Raw genomic sequence first — 26,133 nt, forward strand, 5'->3', positions numbered from 1 at the left:
TTACGAGGTGAAAAAGGGTGTCTTTATAATGATATACTTAGAAGCTCATACCATATAACTGCAAAGTTCAGAGTATTCATTTATCTGTCAGAGCATTATATTTGCATCTTCTATAAGGAGAACGTGATGTGGCTTAATAGATCCCATGTTATCAAACCAGGAAGACAGTGTTTACCTGCAACAGAGGGGAGACATGTCTTATCTAGATTAGTGTTTTTCTGCATTTGAAAACGCAACATAAGCCAACTTCCTGTTAGAATATATATAAAAAAATATATAAAAACGGCTCTCAATTTAGATATTATTATTTGAACATCAATGCAGTGCTTTAATTTCCCAAAACTGCGGTTTTTTTAGATAGTATTACTCGTTTATATTTATATAGATTTGTGGTCCATTCACCCTAAGGCAGTAGTCCAATATTGGCTGTTATAATGCTTTGCAATAGCGAAGACAGTTTTTAATAAGATTTCGACTTTTCACTGTATTCCGAGATTCTACATTGTTTTGAAATATTTGGAATATGTTTTCTTGAATACAATATTGCTCAGATTGAAATCCAACTATCCATACGGATCTATAAATGTACACCACCTATGGAAAATGTTGTCATAACCGTGTCAGTACATGATTTCATGTCGACTCGGCGGAATGATCTAGTGGATAGAAATCATTTGCGAGAGGTAATGTGATTTGGATTTTAAACGTAGCTTTAACACTTTTTCAGTCATTTCGCTACGAGGTAATGTGATGTGATTTGGATTTTTAACGTAGCTTTAACAATTTTTCAGTCATTTTGCTACGATGTCTGCAATGTGGCAGCTTATAGTGATGTCTAGCACTAAGGCACCAGTCCTAACACTAACCTCTTAATGCTGAACGTCAAGCGAGGCAGCTGTTATAACCATTTTTATAAGTCTTTGGTATGACTCGGCCGGTGATCGAACCCATGACCTCCTGCATCCGAGATGGACGCATTAACCACTAGACCGCCGGAGCGGTATCTTGCGCGAGGCTGGGAAAGTCTTATAATAAAAAATAAGGTAAGTCGAATCACGATTAACAATATAATAGTTGACATATAAAAAAATAAACCAAATATTTCGATGATCTCAAAAAATGTCGATTCAGTATCAAAAGAAGCTCGTCAACCGGGACGAATTTTCAACTCAAACGTTACATGACATTAAGTCACATGAAACATAACTGACATACCGCCCACGTTTCACAATTTCAACCTGTAAATAATATCATATAATATTACATATCTCGCTAAATAGTTTATTTTTAAAGAAAAGATTAATATTCAGTCCATAGTCAAACTGTATTAAGTCAGCATAGAAAGTTTCTTTTTAATGGAATACGCTATATATTTTTAATTTTTCTGTCTTCATTAATCTCTACCACTATGGTTACGCATACATATTTGTTCATCGATTTGAAAAATACAATACTTACCTCAGTGGTTTATTTTCCATTAATGTGTAATTTTTGTTTTCTCTATCAAATCATTTCTTTAATCAATTACACTTTCGTGAATCAACTAGCGGTGTATGCTTCGGCAACTGCCATTACCAAAGAGTACACGATATATACCATCAGCCCCGGTAGTAATATGTCGCACTGAGAGCCGTACATGAATTATTATCACGCTGTAGATTTATATTATGTTGCACTTGTGACCCGTACGAAAATTTAACATATTAATGTTGTGACCAATACATACCTATATATACCCACTTTCCGAATACTATCCAACACTCTCATTTTTAGTGCGTCGTTCGTCGTTTGCTGTCCGTCTCTCCTAGTCAAAATTTGCTATTGTCAACCTTTTTTTTATAAAACAAATATAGAAGAGCACAATTAAAGAACCCTAATAGGACTCACTGTACTAATTCAGTTCCCATAGTAAACCTATGTAAACACCATGATATTAAAAATTCAATAACTTAAAGTGTTTGAGTGCTATTGATCAAACCTATATTTATCAGCATAGATAAAACCTGGATGTCAGCGTCTGTGCAGAGGAAAGGATATTAGCCGCGGCATTTTCTGGAGCTGCATATGTTTAAAACATCTTCTTTCAATTCCGCACCAAAAAGTCAGGTACTAATTTTAGTAATGAGATTTACAAACTCAAGACTGTTAAAGGACTAAAATTACATCAATAAAACAATGCCTCTACTTTTTTCACTTACATCTAGGATAAGCTCTCAAAAGATTCTTTTTCCTAAAACATAACTTACATTATTAACTCATCCTGATCAGCCAAACCCATATATACTCTATTTTATGTTCACCAATTTCCAGGCTGGTTCCCATTATTCCATATCATTAGTAACGTTTGTCCTATATCCACCCTTGATTTTCTTAACAGCCTTATGGATAAGTAGTTCAATAAATAAGTAAGCAATGTGCATGGTCCTGTTTGTCAAAGATTACATTAGTGAATATTAAATTACATTGCAAGTTCATGTTCACCTAAAGAGCAATGGTGCATTTCAGGCAACATTTAAATATTTGAGCTTTATTTAAGAAAATCAGGAAAAAAATATTAAAATAAAGCTGTCTAACAAGAATCATCTTTTTTAACATCACCATTTATCGCTCTTCAATTTAATACTGAAATATATTACCAGCCTTGTCATATTATGTAATCAATGAGTAAAAGGTCAAGGTGACCATCTATATGTACATGTATTATTACAGAAAAAAAGAGATTTAAACGACAAAAACTACCTAACATTCCTCCCAGAAGACACATAATTTAAAACTAAAGTAAGGTAGACATAAACCCATTAAAATGAAAAATATCAACTTTCAAAACATTCACTGAAAGAAATTAGTGGGATGCAAAGTCATGAGAGGTCATCATCATTCAGCATGGTGGAAAAGAGCTCAGTGGTCATATCTGAATCATTAAGTTTCAAAACACGTTAGGAAATATCATCTTGAATACTGTTATTACTCTATAAATGGTAAAGTGTATAAAAATTATATATGTATTGCTTCGATATAAGCCAAAGTGTAAAACATTCCACCTAACATAGTCAAATATACACAGTGCCCCCCCCCCCCCGTCCCTTTCGGCAATAGTTGATATATCTGAATATGTGTTTAATCTCCGACGAAAGTCACTCTGTGTTTTAGAAAAGGCCTTAATTTTACTTGTTATCCACAAACAGAACCATATAATTGCATTTATAGTAACGTTAATTGCACTTGCATATGTGGAGTCATTGAATCGCTGTGGTTGTCTATAGGACTCACGGTAGTAATTCAGTTCCCATAGTAAACCTATGCAAACACAATGATATTAAAAATTCAATAACTTAAAATTTCTGAGTGCTCATGATCAAACCTATATTTATCAGTATAGATGAAACCTGGATGTCAGCTTCTGTGTAGAGGAAAGGATATAAGACGCGGCATTTTCTGGACCTGCATGTGTTTAACTCATTTGACCTTGAACAGCGCAAGAGCATGTAGTTGTGGCGAATCGGTTCCTTTGTGGTTACATGCATTTCACAGGAGTCTGACGTTTTATCAATAAAGTACGATGAAATCTCTAACAACACGAAATCACCTTATCGGTACTATAAATGGGCACAAGGAGTGTAAGCGTGGCCCCAATTATCCGTTCGATTCGACTTTTATCGCACGTCTTTTATCGCTTCAACATCGCAAAAGGACTGACAAACTACACATATTCATTCAAAAGATAGTAACGTACCAACCCATAACTCTCGGACGACCATGGCATGAATTCAATACGGCGAATTAACCTTTATTTTCACCATTACGGTCACAGACCCTTTCTGGCAAAATCCATCAGATGAAAGTAGAAAGTAAATTGTTCACTGGAAATACAAAGTGCTCATTAATAATATTCTTGGACAGAAACGTTATCTTGAAATAATGGTGGATTCAGACAAGGACATCTTGCATTATATTATTGTGATTCATCAAAAGACTGTTGTCACATCACCACGTCACAGGCCATTATATGCACCTCAACACATTCAGCGCTGGATCTTTTTTCGAACACCACTGAAATATAATATCCTGTCTACATAACGTGCACGAAGCTATCCAGTCCATATAAGATTAGAGACATTTTCCTGCCCCCATAACAGTGTGAAGGTATCCTTGTCTATATAAAATGTTTAAGTAAATGTCATATTTCATTCTAGTATGATTTGAATGCATAGCCTGAATATAAACACGACATTAATTTGTGTGTGCCGAAGAAATGGGTACAATATGGCTTTCCCTTAGGCAACGATTATTCCTAGTCATAAAACCCCATGTTAACGGAAATGCAACTGAATCATGCAATGTATCAATAATTATATTCACTTTTAACAAAATTTGTCTTTGCGAAACTCTCGATCTAACAATGAGGTTAGCATAAAGCTTTCAGAATGCAACAAAGGATACACTGTAATTAATATTATTCGGTTCGTCTCAATATCTACTCCAGAAACTTCAAAAAGTTTAAAACACAGCTGCTCGGATCATACTTGGATTACCACGACCAGAGCACACCTCCCTCCCCCTGTTATGTACCCTACACTGGCTATCCATTCGATCCAGAATCAAACACGAAATTTGTTCTCTGTGCTACGTTTCACTGTCGGACTCCAGTCCAACATGCCTATCCAGCCTCACCCATGTGTACACACCAGCAAGATAACTGCGTTCCTCTTCTGACAATCGTATACTCATTATTCCCACTATGAAAACAACGTCATATGGACAGCGTTCTTTTGCATACCAGGGCCCAGCAACGTGGATTGAATTACCCACTGAACTTAGACACAAAGACACAGTGATCACATTCAAGATTGCTCTAAAAAAATTCACTTATTTCTACTGCAAGAACAAACTTAAAGACATAATAATGTTTCCTACCTTAAATATTTTCAGGTTGGTTTTATGTTTTCTAATTTCATGGTGTTTGTTTTTGTAATCATATCATCATAAATGTTTTTTATGTTTTAGGTGATATCTAATGCTATAAATCGCTTAGAGCTTCTGAAGGTTAGGCTCTATACAAAGTCCTCATTATTATTATTATTATTATTATTATTATCAGAGTGATAAAAGGATAGTAATTGATCGTTTAGCGCCTCGTTCAGTATTAAGCTCTGGTTGGATGATATTCAAGCACATTAATGTCAATAAACCAGAAGAGAGAAGAGAAGGCTTTAATTAAATAAATGTATACTGCTCTGTAATCGATGGTATTTTAACTTTGACAATAATTGTAGCAACTATTATTTTTATAGAGGTGTTTGTTTTGTAGCAAAGTGGTTGACCAAAAAGAAGAAGAAATCATCTATGGAAGGTTCATTTTTCTCATTACTACCGACGTAGCGTCGATTTGGCCAGTTGTAGTATCTATCTGTGCCAAAATACCATATTCATATTCTGTAAGCTACAGCTTGTGCTCTGTAGTGCTGGTCGGGATTCAGGGTTTTACATTCTCATATTCTCACACATGAACAGTCGTCTCCTTCAGGAACATTCGCTTAAAATATCTCCAAACGAATACAAATTCAGACTTAAAGAAAACATATCAAGGGCTGTTTTATTTTTTATATCGATTCGAACGGGAAGTTGGCTTAAGCTGCATTTTCAAATGCAGAAAAACACTAATCTAGATAAGACATGTCGCCCCTCTGTTGCAGGTAAACACTGTCTTCCTGGTTTGATAACATGGGATCTATTAAGCCACATCACGTTCTCCTTACAGTAGATGCCAATATAATGCGTCGACAGATAAAAGAATACTCTGACCTTTGAAGTTATATGATATGCGCTTCTATGTATATAATTATACAGACACCCTATTTCACTTCCTAACTTATGACGGGGGTGGGCCGTTGCACTAGTTGTAGAATGTCGTGTTTCTGTCAGATGGAAAGATTAATAATTAAGCTCATCATTCTTTTTATCTCACACATCAGAATAATTTAAAAATCAACATATGTGTGTGTGTGTGTGTGTGTGTATGTGTGTAAAGAGAGATAGATGGATAAACAGAGAGATAGATGAATATATAGTGTGTGTGTAGAGAGAGAGAGAGAGAGAGAGAGAGAGATTAGATAGATAGTGTGTGTGTGAAGAGAGAGAGAGATTAATCTTTTTTATCAGCGTCCGGTTTGAACTATAAACAACTGTCTTCGTTTCTTATATATATATATATATATATATATATATATATATATATATATATATGATATCGATTACACGTTAGATGTAAACATTGTTAACGTTGGGTGCGTGATCTTCTTTGCTTCCTTGTAACTTGTATTATTTTTCTTACATCCTAGTAGATTAAATTGATTAGAATCAATAAATGGTAGGTGTAAATCGGCCGACCTTCACAGTTATCACTATATAATAGGAGCGCAAGACTAGACTTTCAGTGAGTATTGAAACAGCACGTTTTTTAACCAGTGTGTTTAGTCATCAATTATACCCCACCCGAAACCCCTTTTCATAGTGTTTAATTACGTTTCTACCTTGCATGTCCGGTAGGTAGCAGACGATATTGTTGGCTGGTATCAAGTTCAAATGAGAGCAATTTATGGCGGCAATCTACAGTTTCGTATGGTTGAAAATCGGCTGGATTTTCAACTTTACACATTAGATACCTATATATGCTCATTTTATTGGTAATAACTTTAAGAATGCAAGAACAGTTTCGTATCAAGAAGAACAAAATCAGCAGGAGAAATATTGTTCGGACGATTGGGATCGAAACACATTTCCATGTTCGACGTGTAAGAGTAGCTACTTGAGATGTTTTCTTTAAGTCTGAATTTGTTTTCGTTTGGAGATATTTTAAGCGAATGTTCCTGAAGGAGACGGCTGTTCATGTGTGAGAATATAAAACCCTGAATCCCGACCAGCACTACAGAGCACAAGGTGTAGCTTACGGAATATTTTATGTTCACCCATTTCCTGGCTGGTTCCCATTTTTCAATATCATTAGTACCATGTGTCCTATATCCACCCTTGATTTTCTTAACAACCCTTGGAATAAGTAGTTCCATACATAAGTAAGCAATGTGCATAGTTCTGCTTGTCAAAGATTACATTAGTGAATATTAAATTATATTGCAAGTTCATGTTCACCTAAAGAGTAATGGTACAATTCAGGATACATTTAAATATCTGAGCTTTATTTAAGAAAATCAGAAAAAAATATTGAAATAAAGCTGTCTAACAAGAATCATCTTTTTTTAATATCACTATTTATCGCTCTTCAGTTTCATGCTGAAATATATTACCAGCCTTGTCATATTATGTAATCAATGAGTAAAAGGTCAAGGTGACCATCTATATGTACATGTATTATTACAGAAAATAGAGATTTAAATGACAACAAATACCTAAAATTCCTCCCAGAAGACACATAATTTAAAACTAAAGTAAGGTGGACATAAGCCCATTAAAATGAAAAATATGAACTTTCAAAACATTCACTGCAAGAAATTAGTGGGATGCAAAGTCATGAGAGGTCATCATCATTAAGCATGGTGGAAGAGACGTAAGTGATCATATCTGAAGCATTATGTTTCAAAACACATTAGAAAATATCATATCGCTTACTTTAATTAATCTATAAATGCTACATTGTGTAAATTTTATATTTGATTGCTTCGATATACACCAAAGTGCAAAACATTCCACCAAACAGTCAAATCTACACACTGTTCCCCATCCCCCTTTTTGGCAACAGTTGATATATCTGAATATGTGCTTAATTTCCCACTGAAAGTCACTCTGTGGTTTACAAAAGGCAATTATTTTGCTTGTAATCCACAAAAAGAACCATATGATTACATTTATAGTAAAGTTAATTGCACTTGTATGTGGGATCACCGTATTGCTGTGGCTGTCTATAGGACTCACGGTACTAATTCAGTTCCCATAGTAAACCTATGCAAACACCATGATATTAAACATTCAGTAACTTAAAAATGTTGAGTGCTCATGATCAAACCTATATTTATCAGTATAGATGAAACCTGGATGTCAGCTTCTGTGTAGAGGAAAGGAGATGAGCCGCGGCATTTTCTGGAACTGCATGTGCTTGAAACATGTGCTTTCAACTCCGCACCAAAGAGTCAGGTACTAATTTTAGTAATGAGTGTTCCTAACCCAAGACAGTAAAAGGACTGAAATTCTATCAATAAAACAATGTCTCTAAAACAATTTCAATTACAACTAGGATAAGCTCTCAAAAGATTCTTTTTCCTAAAACATTACTTACGTTATTAACCAATCCTGGTCAACCAATACATATTTATTTTATGTTCACCCATTTCCAGGCTGGCTGACATTTTTCCATATCATTAGTACCGTGTACCTTATTGAGACAATTCTGACATAAATACTTTTAGGTTTGTACTAATGATGCCGACCCGATACCAAATACTGCCAATGTTTTCAAAGTAATAAAGATCATGTAAAAAAATTCCTCTTGAAAACCGCTAGATTGCTTTGACCAAATATAACGTATCTTATTCCGTCACAAATGTTTTCCAAATTGTCCCAAATTACATCATGGATTCTTTATAAAATAATAATAATAATAATAATAATAATAATAATATACATATATATATACACACACATATATATATATATATATATATATATATATATATATATATATATATATATATATATATATATATATATATATATATATATAGAGAGAGAGAGAGAGAGAGAGAGAGAGAGAGAGAGAGAGAGAGATCTTAACAGCCGCTCCAGGAGACAATACTGCCAAATCTGAAGGACAACATATTCTGGTTTTAAATTCTAAACAAATTATGCTGACCTGCTTTCAAATCTGGTTGAAGACGCTCAGAATGAAACAACTTTCAACAGCTCTTGTATAACTCATCAACAAATCTTGAAGAAAGTTGGATAGAAAGCATCATATTGTCCCTAATTTCTCGGCGATTTGTTCTTACGATTAGCAAATCAGTCCAATGATGTATTACAATCCTTCTTGTGGCTCTTGTTATTGTTATTATTTTTAGTATTATTATTATTATTTGAAATACCAGAAAACGTACATCGAGTTCACCGACTAACCCGAGTTTTATCTTAATTCGAATATCAAGAGACCCTTTACAGAGTTTATATTAAATCGAACATCAGAGACCCATTACAGACACCCCTACAACTCAATAGGAGCAGAGTATTAGGCAAAAGTTTCTTGTGCTGTTCAAGCCATTGGAATACTCATCCACAATATACAATAATTAGAATATCAAATTATATTGAAACATTTTGTATCGAATAGGATGCTCCCCTGTCGGACATAACAATTTTTCCAAGTGCAACATAACAATGTATATCAATACCGGAGACATACATTTTAAAAATAAAACGTTCTAAATATAAACATTACAAAGTTCTAAATGAAGCAATCTAGGAAGTTCGTTAAAAACCCATTACGTAAGTACTAATATATGAGCTAAACTATAGTTTGTTTTTCTCTGAGCTGAGTGGACTTACTACCTATTTCCATGCCTTGGTATTTGTTGAAGATGAATTTCAGGTACATTTTAGGGTTTGTTTGTAGGTTTATATACTTAATACAGCTGTCAAGCCTTTCTTCCTTTTCTTTTCCTGGTGTTTGTTAATTGTTGATCTTATCACACTAGCTTTATGGCCATAATAATCTGTATTTAATTAGTGTGACGAGTGGGTGGGTGGGTGGATATATCCATCAGTAATACGTTTTTACGGTATGCCTCTCTCTCTCTCTCGAACGAACGAACGAACGAATGCCCGGGAACCGTGTGATCTAAAGCGCTCATCGTTACCGATCACTGCCATCTCACCTCTGTCCTAGTGAACTCGAGTCTCAGGATCGCCCAATATGATTATGTGAGAAAGCTTGCCAGTAACTTCCCGTGGGTCGTTGGTTCTTATCAGCCTTTTCCCGGCTCTTCCTCTCCAATTTGTACAGGGCACCATGCTCTGGTAAAAGGGCTTTAAACCCAGCAAGTCACTCGATCGATCGATTTGATATATAATTGTGAAAATGTGACTATTCCTAAAGGACATAGGTCTAGTAAACCTATTTAAGCTGGTTGATTACTTGCATTCGGTTTGGAAGAGAATGTTATTGATTTTGCTGAGTTAACAAATTTGGTGTCTCTTTCTAAGATTGTAAAAAAGAAACTCATAAAGACATTTTTATTTCGTTTCAATCCATCTTTTCAGGATTTTACTATGCTGTCCTAGAAATTCGATTTGTTTACGCACCAACTGTCCTGAGTTTTAATGCCAGATGAGGAAAGAAAATATGGGAGTAGGATAACGCTGTCTCTGTTTTGTTAATAACTTTTCAAACCTTTCGAAAGATATTTAGTCGCAAATGTACATTTATACATCAAGTGGAGATCACGCGGAGATCTAATTTAGGTATATAATTCAAAATTAATCACAAATATTATTCTAAAACTGGCAACTTTTGGACCCTAAATAGGTATCAAGAGATTACCATCACGTTCTAAATAACACGTCAAAAAATTGTTAAACTAAGCTACGAAAATTGGGTTTTAATAATCACGGCAACTTCCATATAATGTGTGACTTCTGATTCAGTTGTTTTACATAATCTGGCATAATCAGTACTGTGAAAGAGTTGTTCTCTTCAAGATTTCGCTATAAATATATATTTCGTCTATCTTTCTAAAATGAACGTATCGCTTTGCTTCAGAAATTTTAAGTCTATTTAATTTTGTACCCATCATAGTCATAAAGCATGATTAAAGTTACCTTTTTCCGAGGGTGACCAGGAACCTTGTATCATATGTCCATCTGACACAGATTTAAATTATTCTTCGTTAAGGATGACGTCACCTAAGAATGGTCACTTGAAGGGACTACTACAGTTACGCCCAATTTAAGGTGGCACTCTACTGTTTCGTGTTTTCCACAGGATTAGATTTATACAGAAAAATAATTTCCAAGGTTTTCCTCACTACTTATACTGGCTATTTAAAAAGGATATTTTATATCTTAACTATTTCCTTCATTTTAATATAGAATTGGTGAGTGTAATTAACGGTTATAGAGTAGACAGCTTGACCTTAATTCAGATGTGCATCTATCATAAACCTGATAGCTCTTCTTGGTCATTATTGCGTCCTGGACTTCAGAGGTAAATTCTGAATGTTTTTTGAATATTTCTTTACATTTTGTGATTAGTTCATTCTATTTCCGGAGCATCCTTGTTCAACGCAATGTTCAATATCAGTATATTTATGGAATCAAAGTAGCAAAACGAAAATAACATTTTAAAGATTGTATCTTTATTATTAAATACATGTTTGTGGTATATTAGTAGATAATCAACACATCATCATACGTTGACTTGATTTAAATGAATGAATCCTGCCTTGTTTGATAGCGGCAGGACATCGGATCAATCACCCCTTTCCAGTCTCGCGAGATCCTATGCCCTTCAGTTATTAAGGTGGCGCTCTACACTGCCCTATTTTGCATAGGGTTAGAATTTTAAAGAAAAGAAATTTCTTAGGTTTTCCTCACCGGTTATACTAGCTATTTAAAAAGACCACGTATGTCTTAAGCATTGTTAAAAGAACTTTTAATTCCCATGTACCTATTATAAAACTTATAACCCGTATTGTCAATTTCACTTTCTGGACTTAACAGGTAAATTGTAAAAATAGAGCAGATAACAATTTGGATATTTTATTTATTTAGTAATTCATTCATTGCACTTTCAGAAACGGGTATTGTCCAGTCTGGCAAAATCCCTTATCCCTATTTCAATAACTGTTAAAGATAGTGTACTAAAAACTAATTCAGGCCGCTTTATGAGGACATGTTAGTGGTCATTTTTGGTAACTTTGCGCTTAGATCACGTACAGTTTCCACAAGTGCAAAATCCAAATAAATTTAAAACACAATACTTTATATGTGGTCCCCTCGCAAACCCCCAGCTTTGTTATCTGGTAACCTTTAAGGTGTCCTCCCCCCATGTGCCCGAACATTTTTAAAGGATTTTATGTTTACGTAGCTCCCGTAGGTCTGTTGTGTTGTTTCTTCTTACAAATCAAAATTAAAAATTTGGATATAAAAATTTATTTAGATAACGTTCAGAATTTAGGGTTGACCTTTTCTCTAACGTTATTTTGGTACTTATCGGTGTATTCGGTCTCGTTCCTCAACGTTCCTGAGGTACAGAAGTTGAGATTATGGGGATTGTACATCCTGCGAGAGACAGATGTCGAAGGCTGGTTTCCTTCCCCCCTTTTAACATTGAGAGACATTTCATGTGTGCTTAGCACAAACGTAAAACATAAAAGTAAAATAAAACATTCTTTATGATTCTATGTAGTGTCATCTGTACGCTATATTTTAAGTCTCTCCTAGTTATCGACCTAGTCTTACAAAGGGTTGGATTTGTCATCTTCATTTCCCTATCCTCGACTTAAAGTTTTTTGTTTTCATTGCTATTGTCTCAAACAACGTTATTGAAAATGGCCGAAACAGAAAACAATTAGTAAAAACACTATGTGATAATGTTTGTGGTGTGTGTGTGTGTCTGCTGATATGTAAAACTTTTGTATTATTCGTATTCGTGTTTCCACATAGTCTGTGTGTTTGTTTGTTTGTCTATATTCTGTTAGCTTGTTTCTCTGGCTCCTCCATAGGCATGTCCACTTCGCGTGAGGCCATGTGGCATATCCCTATGGATCTGCACCCGGAACTTCTTACGTTTTGCAAATCCCTGTCCCCGTCTGTATTGCTTTTCGTGCGTACGTAGCTTAAGTTTTTGAGTCTATGTTAGCCTGTGAGTTTTCCATTTCGTGTGTGGTGTTTGTTAGTTAATAATTTTGTTAATTTTGAAAGGAACAAACTAGTTCATATATAAGAAGGATATCACGTCTTCTTTTGTAGCACTTAACTCCAATTTGAGATAGTAAGCGAGGGGCATCCACTACCCGTACCGGCGATGCCACCCGCTATGTGGGGTGAATACCTGGAACCCATCCCCGACAGAGGTCTTTGCTCTGCGCAGGAGCCGTTATAATATTTATTTGCTGATTATTATATGTGGACGTTTCTAACTGTTATTTTCCAATATGATGACATGGCCACAATTTATCGTAGTTTTGTGATAAAATATATCACCTTAGATATTTTTCTTTGTTAGATATCCAGTCCATATATAGTAAATTGTTGTCGTGATATCCATCTATTTGCCTTAATAAGTTCATTAAGGTGTCTCGTTCTGTTTTATTAGCCATGTATTGTACTATTACATGTTTTGTCCTGAAAGTTCCCTTTTATACAAAGGGGGCACTTGGGCAGGATTTTAATCACGTACCTCCTTAATGCTACTTCAGTGGTCAACCAAACATCGTGCAGATATTTTAGTAGCATATTTGGGATTTTTAATAATTTTACCCGAGCTCATTTCTTCCTTATCTCCGTCCATTTGACCTGGCTGTTTCTCTATTGGATGTTTATGAGAGTACCCTTGGTATGTTCCTCTTTCAAGATATGATATATTTTTCTATCATCTTTTGCATCCCATTTGTGCATTCTCTATACATTTCATAATTATTTATTTAATGTACATATATTTTCTTGGTGTTTCTATTAGTCTTGTTAATTTGTTAAAAAAGATCAATCCCATCCTATAAATATATAAGGCATTTGAGTTTTCTGAATCTGTTGATTATATGTGTAATCTTCCTATTCTTTAGATTTGGTAAGTTTATTCCTCGCTTTCTTTTTTTCCGGTGTAAATATTCTTTTGGTAGGAAATGACGTTTACCATTCCACATGTAATTGATTATGGACATAACTAATTTTTCCAACAGTTTATCTTCCAAGTCCAATGAAAGCGTAATGTAGTTGGTAGCACTACATATGTCGGTTTCATGACCTGGGTTCTTTCCATTATGCTTAGCAGTGTTAGTGCCCAGGTTGCTAGGTTGTTACTATTGTCTCTAATTTTGGAGCAATGGACTTCTATCGCTATTACGTACATTATTATTATTATTATTATTATTATTATTATTATTATTATTATTTCAAAGGTTTTGGCAAATGCGCATGGATTACTCAAGGCAAAAATAAAGACACGGTGTATTTGGTTCCATTTCATATTTAAAGAAATGCTCGCCAAATATCATGCTTGTCAAGCTATAAGCATGTTATGATGATTGTAAGTTGATAGGAAAGCTGAATCATGCACATCTGCTCTTTGCTGGAATTTTAACGATTATGTAAATCATTTAATTAAGAGAAGGGTGCCTTTTGATCCATAAATATTACAGTGTTACTTTATTAATCTGGTCGTTCTTAAATCTGATCCATAATATTAATTAGAAAATAGACAATTCACCAACTCTAATTCCATCGTATATTATGTTGTTTTTGTTGAGTTTTTTTTAAAAACCTCTATACAGTTATCCATCTGCCCAGAACAAAAGTTATCATCTGTTACTATTACTGGACAAGGAAGTTGTTATTATATAGCGGCAATTATAACGTTTTCTCTGGTAACCGTGGAATTCGACTGTCTTTCAAGCGGCTATATATCGATAACAGTCTACAATGACAGGTCTTTGCTGGCCAAGATACATACCGCATTATCCTATCTACATGTGACACTGAAAACATTAAATGAAAGTCCATTATCCTTGATTTATTATTTTCTAAACAACGTCCATTCTTATTCATGTTTTCAGCTCACGTTGAACACCGATTCTAAACATGGCCACAGGAGATTCCCAAACGATATGCGAAAACTTAGTCGAGGATCTTATCAATATATTGCAGGCACTCAATACTACATGCGCCACTCTCGAAAATGCGGAAGTTAAGAAAACTGGAGGGAGCGATTTACTAAAGACAATAAAGTCTGCGGCTACGCTTTTTAACAAAATTTCAACAAAGGCAGAAAAATGTGAAGTTCTTTGTGGAAAAATACAGAACCAGCAAGGTTTGAGAAAAGAACATTCACGTTAAATTCTGTTAAAGATTCTGTGTATTTTCACTAATATAGTTTAACTTTTTTTTCCCCAAATTAGTAAATTAATTGTCCTGAAAGAAAATCTGGACCTTTTTTTAGTGATACCTGTAAAAATTGACTGATTGAAAATATTGATTTTGTATCAGTTCATTTCACAATTCTGAAGTATTTCAAGAGACATGAATAGAGAAGAAAATTAATAATAATAATAATAATAATAATAATAATAACAACAACAAAAGTAATAATAATAATGATAATAATAATAATTCATATTTTCAGAGTCAGTGATCAAAAGAAAAGCTGTCTTGATGGAAGGTATGACTTTTCATAATGCATAATGCCCGCTCATTTGTCTAAAGGTCTGAATCTTTTTTTCCTGTCGATAAGCTGATATGACGCATGAATTCTTAGACTTTGACTTTGAGACCAAGGGAGCTCTGTCTTTTTTATTTAAAATGTAAACTGACAGTGTCAAAACCCGATTTCGAAATATCAAACACAAACTAGAGAATTTAAGTTGTAAAACTGTTTAGGACTTAGCGTAAGAGAGGTGCTTTTCCATTCATTTTGATTAGGTTATTCAAATTTTTTAAAAAAAAGAAAATAATGATAACACAGCATGTGCAGTAACAATCTGTACACAAAGAATATTTACATACCTATTTAATTGTCATGCATGAATTTCCAGATATGATCAAACCAGATATTAGGCTAGAAATCCATTCTGCATGGCATACAGCCCCAACATTGTATGAAAGATTTTTTTTTTCCCCTCAAGCAATTATTAATAAAGTAAGTTAACAGCAGGCCCTAGGACAAAACTTGAAACAAAGTAACAAATAATTGGGATGAGCGAGTTTTGAATAAAGTTTGAATAGAAACATTTTAAAAAGTAAATAAAATATTTGGAATACCCCTGCAAGTTTCGAATTTGGGACCTCTAGTTGGGCAGCCGGGACACATATACAAATGTGGGTGTTCATATATACGATCAGGACTGTTTTGGGGGATTTTCCAGTAATAATTAGTTTATATAATTCCACATCATTTGTCTATTTCCAATGACATCCTATGGAAAGGATACATAAGTCCATGCATTGGAGGAATTTGCTTTTCAACTTTAGAACACATCCAACGCAAAGTCTGTACCAAAGCTTTATGTACTGCTTTATTCAATCATTTCGTTCGTAATAATTGCATATGCATTTCATGAACTGTAGTTTTCAAAGTAAAATATCCGATATTAAGTTTGAATATCTTAATTCTCTGAGAAAATAGCGATTTTCACATATATCTTACAGGTAGAGACAGCGGCTTCACCGGTTCAGGTTCGTATAGGACCTTCTTGCAACATATGTGCTTCCTTTATGTGATGCTGTTATGTTGTGTTATGTTATATATATATATATATATATATATATATATATATATATATATATATATATATATATATATAGAGAGAGAGAGAGAGAGAGAGAGAGAGAGAGAGAGAGAGAGAGATTAATTAATCCTTCTGATTAATTTATCATGAAATATTCCAACATATTGCACTATTTTGCACGTTTCTTTAACATTTATTCCTTGACCATTCTCGTACATTTTTGCATAATGCCCACCTCGCTGTATATAGACTGTGTCCCTGGGTGTAGTTACATATATATCAAATGCAACGCGGTGGGGGGGGGAGATCAATGTCTAACATCAGATCTTTGTCTACACTCAGCATTGGACTTGGTACTTATTAATATTTTAAATTCTAATTGTTTGGGGTCCTTTTGGTGTTATCTTGTCACGTGGTTCTTTGTGTGGAAACGCTATATGAGGAAATCTTCATTGAGTCGTTTTTACTTCATGTGAGTTCACATGATACCTTTAGTTCACTTTAACAGACGTTTTTGTCGTTGTGTCACGTGTCCACACGTCATTCGCGCATGAACCCATACTCCACCCTGGAGTATCTTTAACTTTATAGGGAGCTACTTAGTTCACATAGCAGCTTTATTATATGCCTGTTGGTTTGGCATGTCGTGTATTTTGCCCATATTTTATACCCTTTCCTGATCGTGATATAAAATATTGATTTTTGTTTGAGAGTAGCTCTGCTGTAAGAACGTAAACGTCTATATACGTCGAGGTGGTTTTCAGTTATTAAAGATGATAAATTGTTTATATACTGTTTTCTTGTAAACGTTGATGTCTCAATTCCATGCGGTTTATTTACTTACTTTCGATGTGCTAAATATCCTTTTTTTTAAAAAAAAAGCAGATGAATCCATTTTAATGCTATTTTTAAATAAGGGAAACACAGCTGAATACATTATTTTCACTGTTTTTACTTGTAACACTCTCTTATACGTTGTTTAAATGCCATGAAAAATCGTACAAGCATAAAAGCACAATAGTGTATTTTTTCATTTGGTCGTTTCGCTTGCAATATTGTGTCATTATTTACGTTTCCCACGACACAAAAATTTAAAAGTTCAAACTCAAAGTTCGTTGCACTGGTACTCCCGTAGTTTTCTATTTATTTTTAGTATTATGGTTTCTCTACACAATATATATAAACACTAAAATATCGACAGATTCCTTATGTATTTATCAATGTGTTTAAATGACTGTTCTCTTATCCCATGCACAAGACGGAAACAAAACTCTCGACAACCACCACCCATATATGACGTTTTCTTGGTTATCTGATTGTAGCACTCATGACATTTTACCAGACATTTTGCATCCTTTTCTTCACCTTACCACACTTTTTAACGTGGAAACTACCTACAGCTGGATGCTTTGTATTTATTTTGCAGGGTTCTACGCACAGGAAACTGGGGAAGATGGCAATATTATCGAGCCGGTAAGAAATAGTTATCGCAGTAGAAAGTACCTGTGACATAACAACTGTCAAAGTAGCTACCGAAACTGCTGAGTTGCTGAGTTGGGGGCTAATATTTCTATAAAAAAACAACTTTTTATTTTGGGAGGGGGCCCCAGAAAAGAGTTTGCGGGGGGGGGGGTCAAAATTTCTCTCTAAGCCACTGGAATGTGAGAACTGTAAAAGGACCAAACAAAATAAAAAGGTAGTGTTAAGAGAAGTTTACTTTGCGTAGGTGAAATTGAGACACTTTATGTGTGCACATTGATCACGTAACCAGAGTCAAACTATATAACATCACACGGAATTTCCACTGGGCATTCCGTGTTGAAAAATGATAATATCTACATAATATCACACGGAATTTCCATTAGACATTCCGTGTTGAAAAATGATAATATCTACATAATATCACACGGAATTTCCATTGGACATTCCGTGTTGAAAAATGATAATATCTACATAATATCACACGGAATTTCCATTGGACATTCCGTGTTGAAAAAAGATAATATCTATATAACATCACACGGAATTTCCATTGGACATTTTGTATTAAAAAATGATAATATCTACATAATATCACACGGAATTTCCATTGGACATTCCGTGTTGAAAAATGATAATATCTACATAACATCACACGGAATTTCCACTGGACATTTTGTGTTGAAAAATGATAATATCTGAGTCAAATGTTCTTCATATTCTTTGATTTATTATTTGTACCAAGAAAATCTATTTTTAAATTGTAATGGTTATAGAAGTGCGCCTGGGGCTATTACGCACAATGTGGCAATATATGGTATTAACATTCTCTTCATTCTCTTGCTACAAATTGTCTGACAGTTAAGGTCACCTAAGGTCAGCTCCAGGCTCTCACTCAGTTGTAACCCTACATACCTTGTGCTAGTGTGCGTATGTTTTCACTGTTTTAGTCAGTAGTAATCTAGCCATTTAAGTAGTTAGACCAAACCATTTTTTGTGTTATTTAGCAAAACGTAAGATGGTGTCAGAAGTGAAAATTTTGGAATAATTTAGAGTTATACCATTAAGAAGTATATCTCCATAACAATACTGAAATGTGGATGCACAACTGTATGCGTTAATTGTGACATCATGGAAAGACTCAATCAGCCACCTGGAATGGACTTTAATTCCCACCATCTAGCAGAAACTCGGAGGAGGTGGCAGCAGACATTACAGTTTTACTTACATGTTGCGCTTGCAGATAAAGAAGACAAAGAAACATTCTGTGTTTTCCTATATATTATTGATCAGGATAGTAGAGACATACAACACATTTACATTTGAGGCCAATTAAACTGAAAAAATGACCCACTGATCAAAACGTTTGAGGATTATTGCAGTTCGAAGCAGAACATTACAGTAGAAAGGCACATATTCAATACAAGAATCCAACAAAAGAATGAAACCATTGACCAATATGTAACTGAACTTAAAATAATTGCAAAGAATGGCAAATTTGAAAATCGACAGGATGAAATGAATAGAGATAGGATTGTCTGTGGGACTAATTTTGATAAAGTAAGAGAAAGACTTTTACGAGAAGATCGAGAACTAACATTACAAAAAGCACTGACTATCTGCAGAGCAGATGAATAATCCAAAAGGTAGATTCAAAGTACGTATAATGATGAATCAGCTGCATCAGACGTTCATGGTGTGAAAATGAAGAAGAAATAAAGAAAAAAAAAGAAAATGGCACAGCCAAAGAAAGCAGAAATGTTATATGCGAAACCAGCCTCCATGTTATTCAACTGTGGTAAATATGGCAAATTAATTACATGCAAATGGTAGGTGTCCAGCCTATGGAAAAACTTGCTACAGGTGTCGAAAACAGCGTCATTGTTTGAAATGCTGCAAGAGAAAACAGGTGCACAGTATGTAAGAATACTCTAGTGAAAAGGAAGAAACATCTTTTGTAGGAACAGTGACAAAGACAAACACTGAAATTAGTGACAAAGATAGATACGTCCCGGTGACGCTGCATGGTACTGATGTCAAATTTAAAATTGATACTGGCTCGCAAGTAAATATCATTCCAAATCACATTTTTGAAACAATGAACATTAACAACACTGAAGTAAAACAAACCAAGACCTGTCTGAGAAGCTACTCGGTCACAAATTAATTGTCATAGGCAAATGCAAATTAAATTGCATGAATCAAACTCTTGATTTTTATATCACAAAAACAAACAAAGCACCTATTCTTGGGTTCAAAGCGTCTCAAGATTTGCACTTAATACAAATAGTTTGCAATGTTCACAGGAATAAGGACATTCACATCGTAAAAGAGATTCCCAGTGTGTTCAAAGGTCTAAGATGCCTGGAACAAAAATACCATATTGCAATTGAACAAAAATGTGAAACCTGTCGTTAATCCACCAAGAACTGTTCCTACAGTTTTACTAGAACCACTTAAATCAACTTTGGAAGAGATGGAATGGAAAAATGTAATACGGAAAGTAGATGAACCAACATAATGAATCAGTTTATTAGTAGTCGTTGAAAAACCCAAGTCAGCAAAACTACGAATTTGCCTAGATCCGAGAAATTTTAATCTAGCTATCATGCGAGAGCATTATCAACTTCCTACCATTGAAGGTATAACCACAAGGATGGCTGGAGCTAAGTTTTCATCAAACTAGATTCCAATCATGGTTACTGTCAAATACCCCTGGAAGAGGAAAGCTAGCTATTGACAACATTTAACCCATCATTTGGTTGATATTGCTACTTTAGACTACCTTTTGGTATTAAATCCGCTCAAGGGGTGTTTCAAAAACGCATGGCACAGTGTTTTGAAGACCTGCCTAGGGTGGAGACTGATGTAGATGACATAATTGTTTGGGGAACTTCAAAGGAAGATCGTGATAAAAAACTGAAAAATGTTTTAAAGATATGTCAGGAAATAAATCTGACACTGAATTTGTAAAAATGCCAATTTGTACTAACAGACGTTTGCTACGTGGGACACATGTTGATATCATCATGTATTAAACATGACCCAGAAAAAAAGTAATAGCAACCACAGAAATGCCCGCTCCGACGGGCAAGAAAGGAATTGAAAGATTACTTGGTACAGTCAACTACCTAGCGAAATTTATCCCAAATATGTCTACAGTGACAGAGCCACTCAGAGAACTTTTGAAAAGTGACACTAAATTTGTTTGGGAAACTGCACAGAAAAACATGCATTTAAAGAGATCAAACAGATTCTAAGCAAAGAACCTGTGTTAATATACTTCGATGTTAAGAAGCCTGTTGTTGTTAGTTGTGATGTATCAAAATCAGGACTTGGAGCAGTGCTAATGCAGTCAGGCAAACTCATAGCATCTGCATCAAGGTCTTTGACAGATGCAGAAACAAGGTATGCACAGATCGAGAAAGAACTGCTTGCTGTATTATTTGGTCTTGAAAGATTCAATGAATATACTTATGGTCGTCAAGTACAAGTCGAATCTGATCATAAACCTCTGGAATCAATCCTCAAGAAACCTCTATCTGCCGCACCGGCTAGACTTCAGAGAATGCCTTTAAGACTGCAGAAGTACAGTATTGACTAAACGTATTGTCTAGCAAAAGAGTTAATTGTAGTAGATACATTGTCGAGAACATACAGACAGACGAACACATATGATATGAATATGGATAGTGAAACTGAGTACGATGTTCATGTCAGATATACAGATTGAAGATACACAGATAGAAGCAATAAAGAATGGAAGTAAACGTGATAATAAAATGACCAAATTATGAGAAATGATACAGAAGGGGTGGCCAAATGATATACATCTCGTACCTTTTGAAATCAGAAATTTCTGGAACTGCTGAGACTAGTTTTCAGAAATGGACGGATTAGCTTCTTAAAGGAGAGAAGATTGTAATACCAGATGTTCTTCAGAAAGAAATTCTGCAAGAGTTGCACAAACGTCCCATGGGCATTGAGAAGACAAAGCAAAGAACAAGAGACATTATGTATGGGCCTGGCATGAATGCACAAATTGCAGACACGGTATCAAATTGTTCTACTTGCAAGGAATACAAAAAGTCAAATAAAAAACCAATGTTGTCTACACAGCCTACTGCACCATGGGAAATGGTCGGAACAGATTTATTCATGTGGAATAATTACAACTATGCCTTGAGAGAAGACTATTGCTTCAGACATTTTGAAGTTGTCAAGTTAGAAAATACACGAGCAAGCACAGTAATCACACACACACACACACACACACACACACACACACACAAAGTCAGTTTTTGAAAGACATGAATACCACGAGAAGTAAGGAGTGATAATGTACCACATTTCTCCTCAAAATAATGTGGTCAGTTTGCAAAACCCTGGGGATTCAAACACACTACGTCAAGTTCCAAGTATCCACAGTCTAATGGTTTAGCAGAAAGTACCATTCAAACTGTCAAAGGAATTCTCAATAAGGCAAGGAGAAATGGAAAAGATCCATATTTATCGATATTGGATTATCGAGATACACCAACTGATGATACAGGATGATATAGGGTCTCCGGCACAAATACTGAGGAGTCGAAGACTTCGATCGACTTTACCTACTACCGACATACAGCTACATCCACAAGTTATAAAAGAAAGAAACATAAAGTCGAACTGCATGAAAAGAAAAATCAGCACAAAAGATAAAGTATGACAGAACAGCTAAAGCGCTTCCCAATCTGACTTCTGGAGACAAAGTAAGAATCAGAAGACAAGATCTTTGGGAACCAGCTGTAGTCGTCCGAAAAAGTAACACTCCAAGGTCGTATGATGTGAACACTCAGGGTGGTGCTGTATACAGGAGAAACCGAAGACATCTGTTACAAACAAAAGAGACATTACCAGAGATATATGATACATACAAAGAAGCTAACAAGAAGGTCATTGAACTGAATGACAAGATGGCATTAGTCATCAATGAGTCAAACCAAACAGGAGAGATTCTAACAAGGAGTGAACGTCTAAGAAATAATCCTGCAAGATACAGAGATTTTGTTATGTGAACTTGATATTATTTTCTTAATTATATTATGTCTTTTGAATATTAAAAACTGGAAGTGGTTAACGGCATAATAATACGTTTGTTATATCACATCAGTTTATATGCAGTGATAACAACTGGACTGAATAACAAAATATTAGGACAATAGATTTTAGTGGCAATACCAATGTAACACCATGTATTTGTATAAGTGTAAGAATTATTATGAATGTCATAGGGCTAGAACTTAATTTTAACTACAATTAGTAGAAAGTTTACAAGTCTCCAGAAACTATTTTAAATATATATTCATGTCCAAAATAGAACTATGTCAAGTTTGGCAAGTTTGAATATTTTTACAAATTTATTAAAAAGAAAAGGAGAAATGAATGTGTGAATTTAAAAGACAAGCACAAAACTCATCTTTAAGGGGAGATGTGGTAATATATGGTATATACATTCTGCTGCTACAACTGGTCTGACAGTAACAGGTCACCTAAGGTCAGCTCCAGGTTCTCACTCAGTTGTAACCCTCTATGCCTTGTGATAACATCAACGTGAGAAATTAGTGTGCGTGTACTTTCACTGTTTTAGTCAGTAGTAATCTAGCCAAAAAGTTAGACCAAACCATGTTTTGTGTTATTTAGCAAAACATAACACACAATAAACAAAACGTGCAGTATTTGAGTCAGAATTTGCGAAATTATTTGTTCTTATTTCTGTATACAATATGTAAAATAAAAATTATGGAACGAAAAGATGGGTAATGACTGAATATTACATTTATGAAACTCTTTGAATAATGTCCATCTTTTTTTTCTAATATTTTGTGCCACACTATAGCGTATAATTCATCGGGTAAACAAATATTATAAACATAATGGTGTTTTCTTAGCTGTTTTTGTACCTTGTTATGTATATTTGATTTAATTATATTTGATTTAATATATATATATATATATATATATATATATATATATATATATATATATATATATATATATATATATATATATATATATATATATTTTCAATTTAATTGTTTGTCAGTTTTAATTTTTTCTTTTTCATTACATGCTACTGTAATGTAAATTTATTCACTAGAGATGATACTTTTTTCAGAAAATAGTTTGACCTTGACTGTTTGTTTTATAAACGGATATTTTACTTTGAAAACTACAGTTCCTGACCTTGATTGAAAATTAGTAACAACCACGTAAACAAGTTCTATTTTATTTTAAAATGATTGGCTGTTGTCGAGGTCATGATGGGAATTCGTATTTAAGATGTAAACAATTTTTTTTTTATTTCTTAGAGTAAAATGATTAATTTTCGTCATGGTCACACTGGGTGTACGTGACCTTTAACAAGTACATAATTCTATGAGCTTCCAGAACATGATCACGTGACCCCCTTGTTTACGTTTTTGAAGACCATTTAACCTCTGTTTTGGAGCATTATTCTCAGGAGAAGCTGGGCTGTTAAACTGGAAGTTGTATGTTGTGCTGTTTGGTGTTATTTCAAATGACTTTGATTCAAAAGGATTATTTTTCTGGAAAATACATGTGCTCATGTGAGATTCTTAATCAGAGTCAGTTCTTATAAGAAATTTATTTTGATTTCCAACACCGAAGTGATAATTCTTGTTTCTACAAGGAACTATAGACTTCAGCACTACAGAATGTACCATACGTCGTCGTCTTCCATCTTGGATTCTTCGTCGGGATTCGAACTTGAAATCAGTAGAACATTGTGTTATTAGGACTACTAAAACTCTGTTCTTGGAGTATTCTTGGATTATATTTGGATTTGATTCTTAAAACCGTAAGTTCATATTTTTCATTTTTCCAGAATTTTTTTCAGGAATATAAATTATTGCATTTTTTTCAAGGCTTGTTGTTTTCACTCTTTCTTGTGTTACTGTTTATTCGAGCCTAAACACATGGCATGAGAACCTCTACTTTGAATCACTCATGTTTTCCGTCGATGAGAAATGTGAACCCAAGAATAGGACTCAGGAGCGCGTTTAACTTTCATTAGTGTTGTAATATGATCACTATCTATACGGGATCTGTAAATATTTTATGAGGCAAAAAAAAGATCTTCCGCCATTACAATTAGAATTAACCAGGAAGTATTTATAATAAACACATACTACTTGTCATTAATACGACACGTTTAGAATAGACAGAAGTTGTTTTGGAGGGTTGTCTTCAAAGGACTCAGATACATATAAGGAGAGGAATTATTCTATGCCCTATGCGAAAATTTGAAATATCACAAATGTAGTGAAATGGAAGTCTTCAGTGCTGTTCTGTGGTCTTCAGCTAAGTAACATAAAAATTGAAAAACCTCAAGTTATGCAAAATTCAACAAATTATTTTTTCCCTAGAATACAAAGTGAAAAATTAAACATAACTTACAGTAAGGTGAATGAAGTCCTAAACAGTCCTAAAGGTTCTATCACAGAATTGAAAGTATCGAGTATTCCAACAGAATTCCAGTGATGTTCCGAATGAAGTTCATTCTATTGTGCCGATATGCCAATAGTTTGGAATAGTTTGATGTGCTAACAGTCTTGATGTATTACGATGATATACTCAAAATGTCTTTGAATAAATACAAAGTAATTCCAAAATTGTTACGTATTCCTAAAGTGTATGAGAACCCTAAAATTCCAAAGAATAATTTAAATAAATAAATCATCTGCACACAAATAAAGTTAATACTATTCAGACTGATGTTTAAGATAGGAATAACGAAATATCAGGTAAAGATCCATTACATAAAAATTTCTAACACGCAATTTCAGAACCGGAATGAGGGTCAGATATTCATTTCCAGACCATTCAAACTTTTCAACAAAGTCAGGTCCTTTAGCAGCTAGCCGAGCTGAAATTATATTAGAAAAATTCCCTTGGATAAAACCACTGACTTGAACTCAAACCTCATGAAATTCGTCAATAATAACACTTCTACACTTTCCATCATCACACGTGTATTCATGTTTGTCACATATAGACCCATCTCTCTCTCTCTCTCTCTCTCTCTCTCTCTCTCTCTCTCTCTCTATATATATATATATATATATATATATATATATATATATATATATATATATATATATATATATATATACTATAAAAATTATCCATTCCATGAAATAACTCATATATAACT

The 26,133-nt window shown here is 34.2% G+C and overlaps 1 protein-coding gene across 3 annotated transcripts in view; it reads left to right on the forward strand.

Annotated features, from left to right (window-relative positions):
• The first annotated feature begins 240 nt into the window (after positions 1-240).
• The window catches only part of LOC149803134 (uncharacterized), a 28,657-nt gene continuing 2,764 nt past the window's right edge, over positions 241-26,133 (forward strand). Inside the window, exons 1-5 of one of the 3 annotated variants that reach the window (XM_089952755.1) lie at positions 241-1,043; positions 8,031-8,145; positions 15,338-15,373; positions 16,360-16,386; positions 17,866-17,912. In XM_089952755.1, the coding sequence (XP_089808881.1) occupies positions 8,115-8,145; positions 15,338-15,373; positions 16,360-16,386; positions 17,866-17,912 (141 nt within the window). In that variant the 5' untranslated portion in view covers positions 241-1,043; positions 8,031-8,114. Of the gene's footprint in view, positions 1,044-8,030; positions 8,146-9,481; positions 9,590-14,771; positions 15,026-15,337; positions 15,374-16,359; positions 16,387-17,865; positions 17,913-26,133 lie in introns of those variants that run through there. The other 2 variants (XM_089952753.1, XM_089952752.1) reach the window with 2 other exon arrangements.

The sequence above is a fragment of the Sinohyriopsis cumingii genome, chromosome 3 (assembly GCF_028554795.1).
Source record: "Sinohyriopsis cumingii isolate HCF-2022 chromosome 3, ASM2855479v2, whole genome shotgun sequence".
Taxonomy (NCBI): Eukaryota; Metazoa; Mollusca; class Bivalvia; order Unionida; family Unionidae; genus Sinohyriopsis; species Sinohyriopsis cumingii.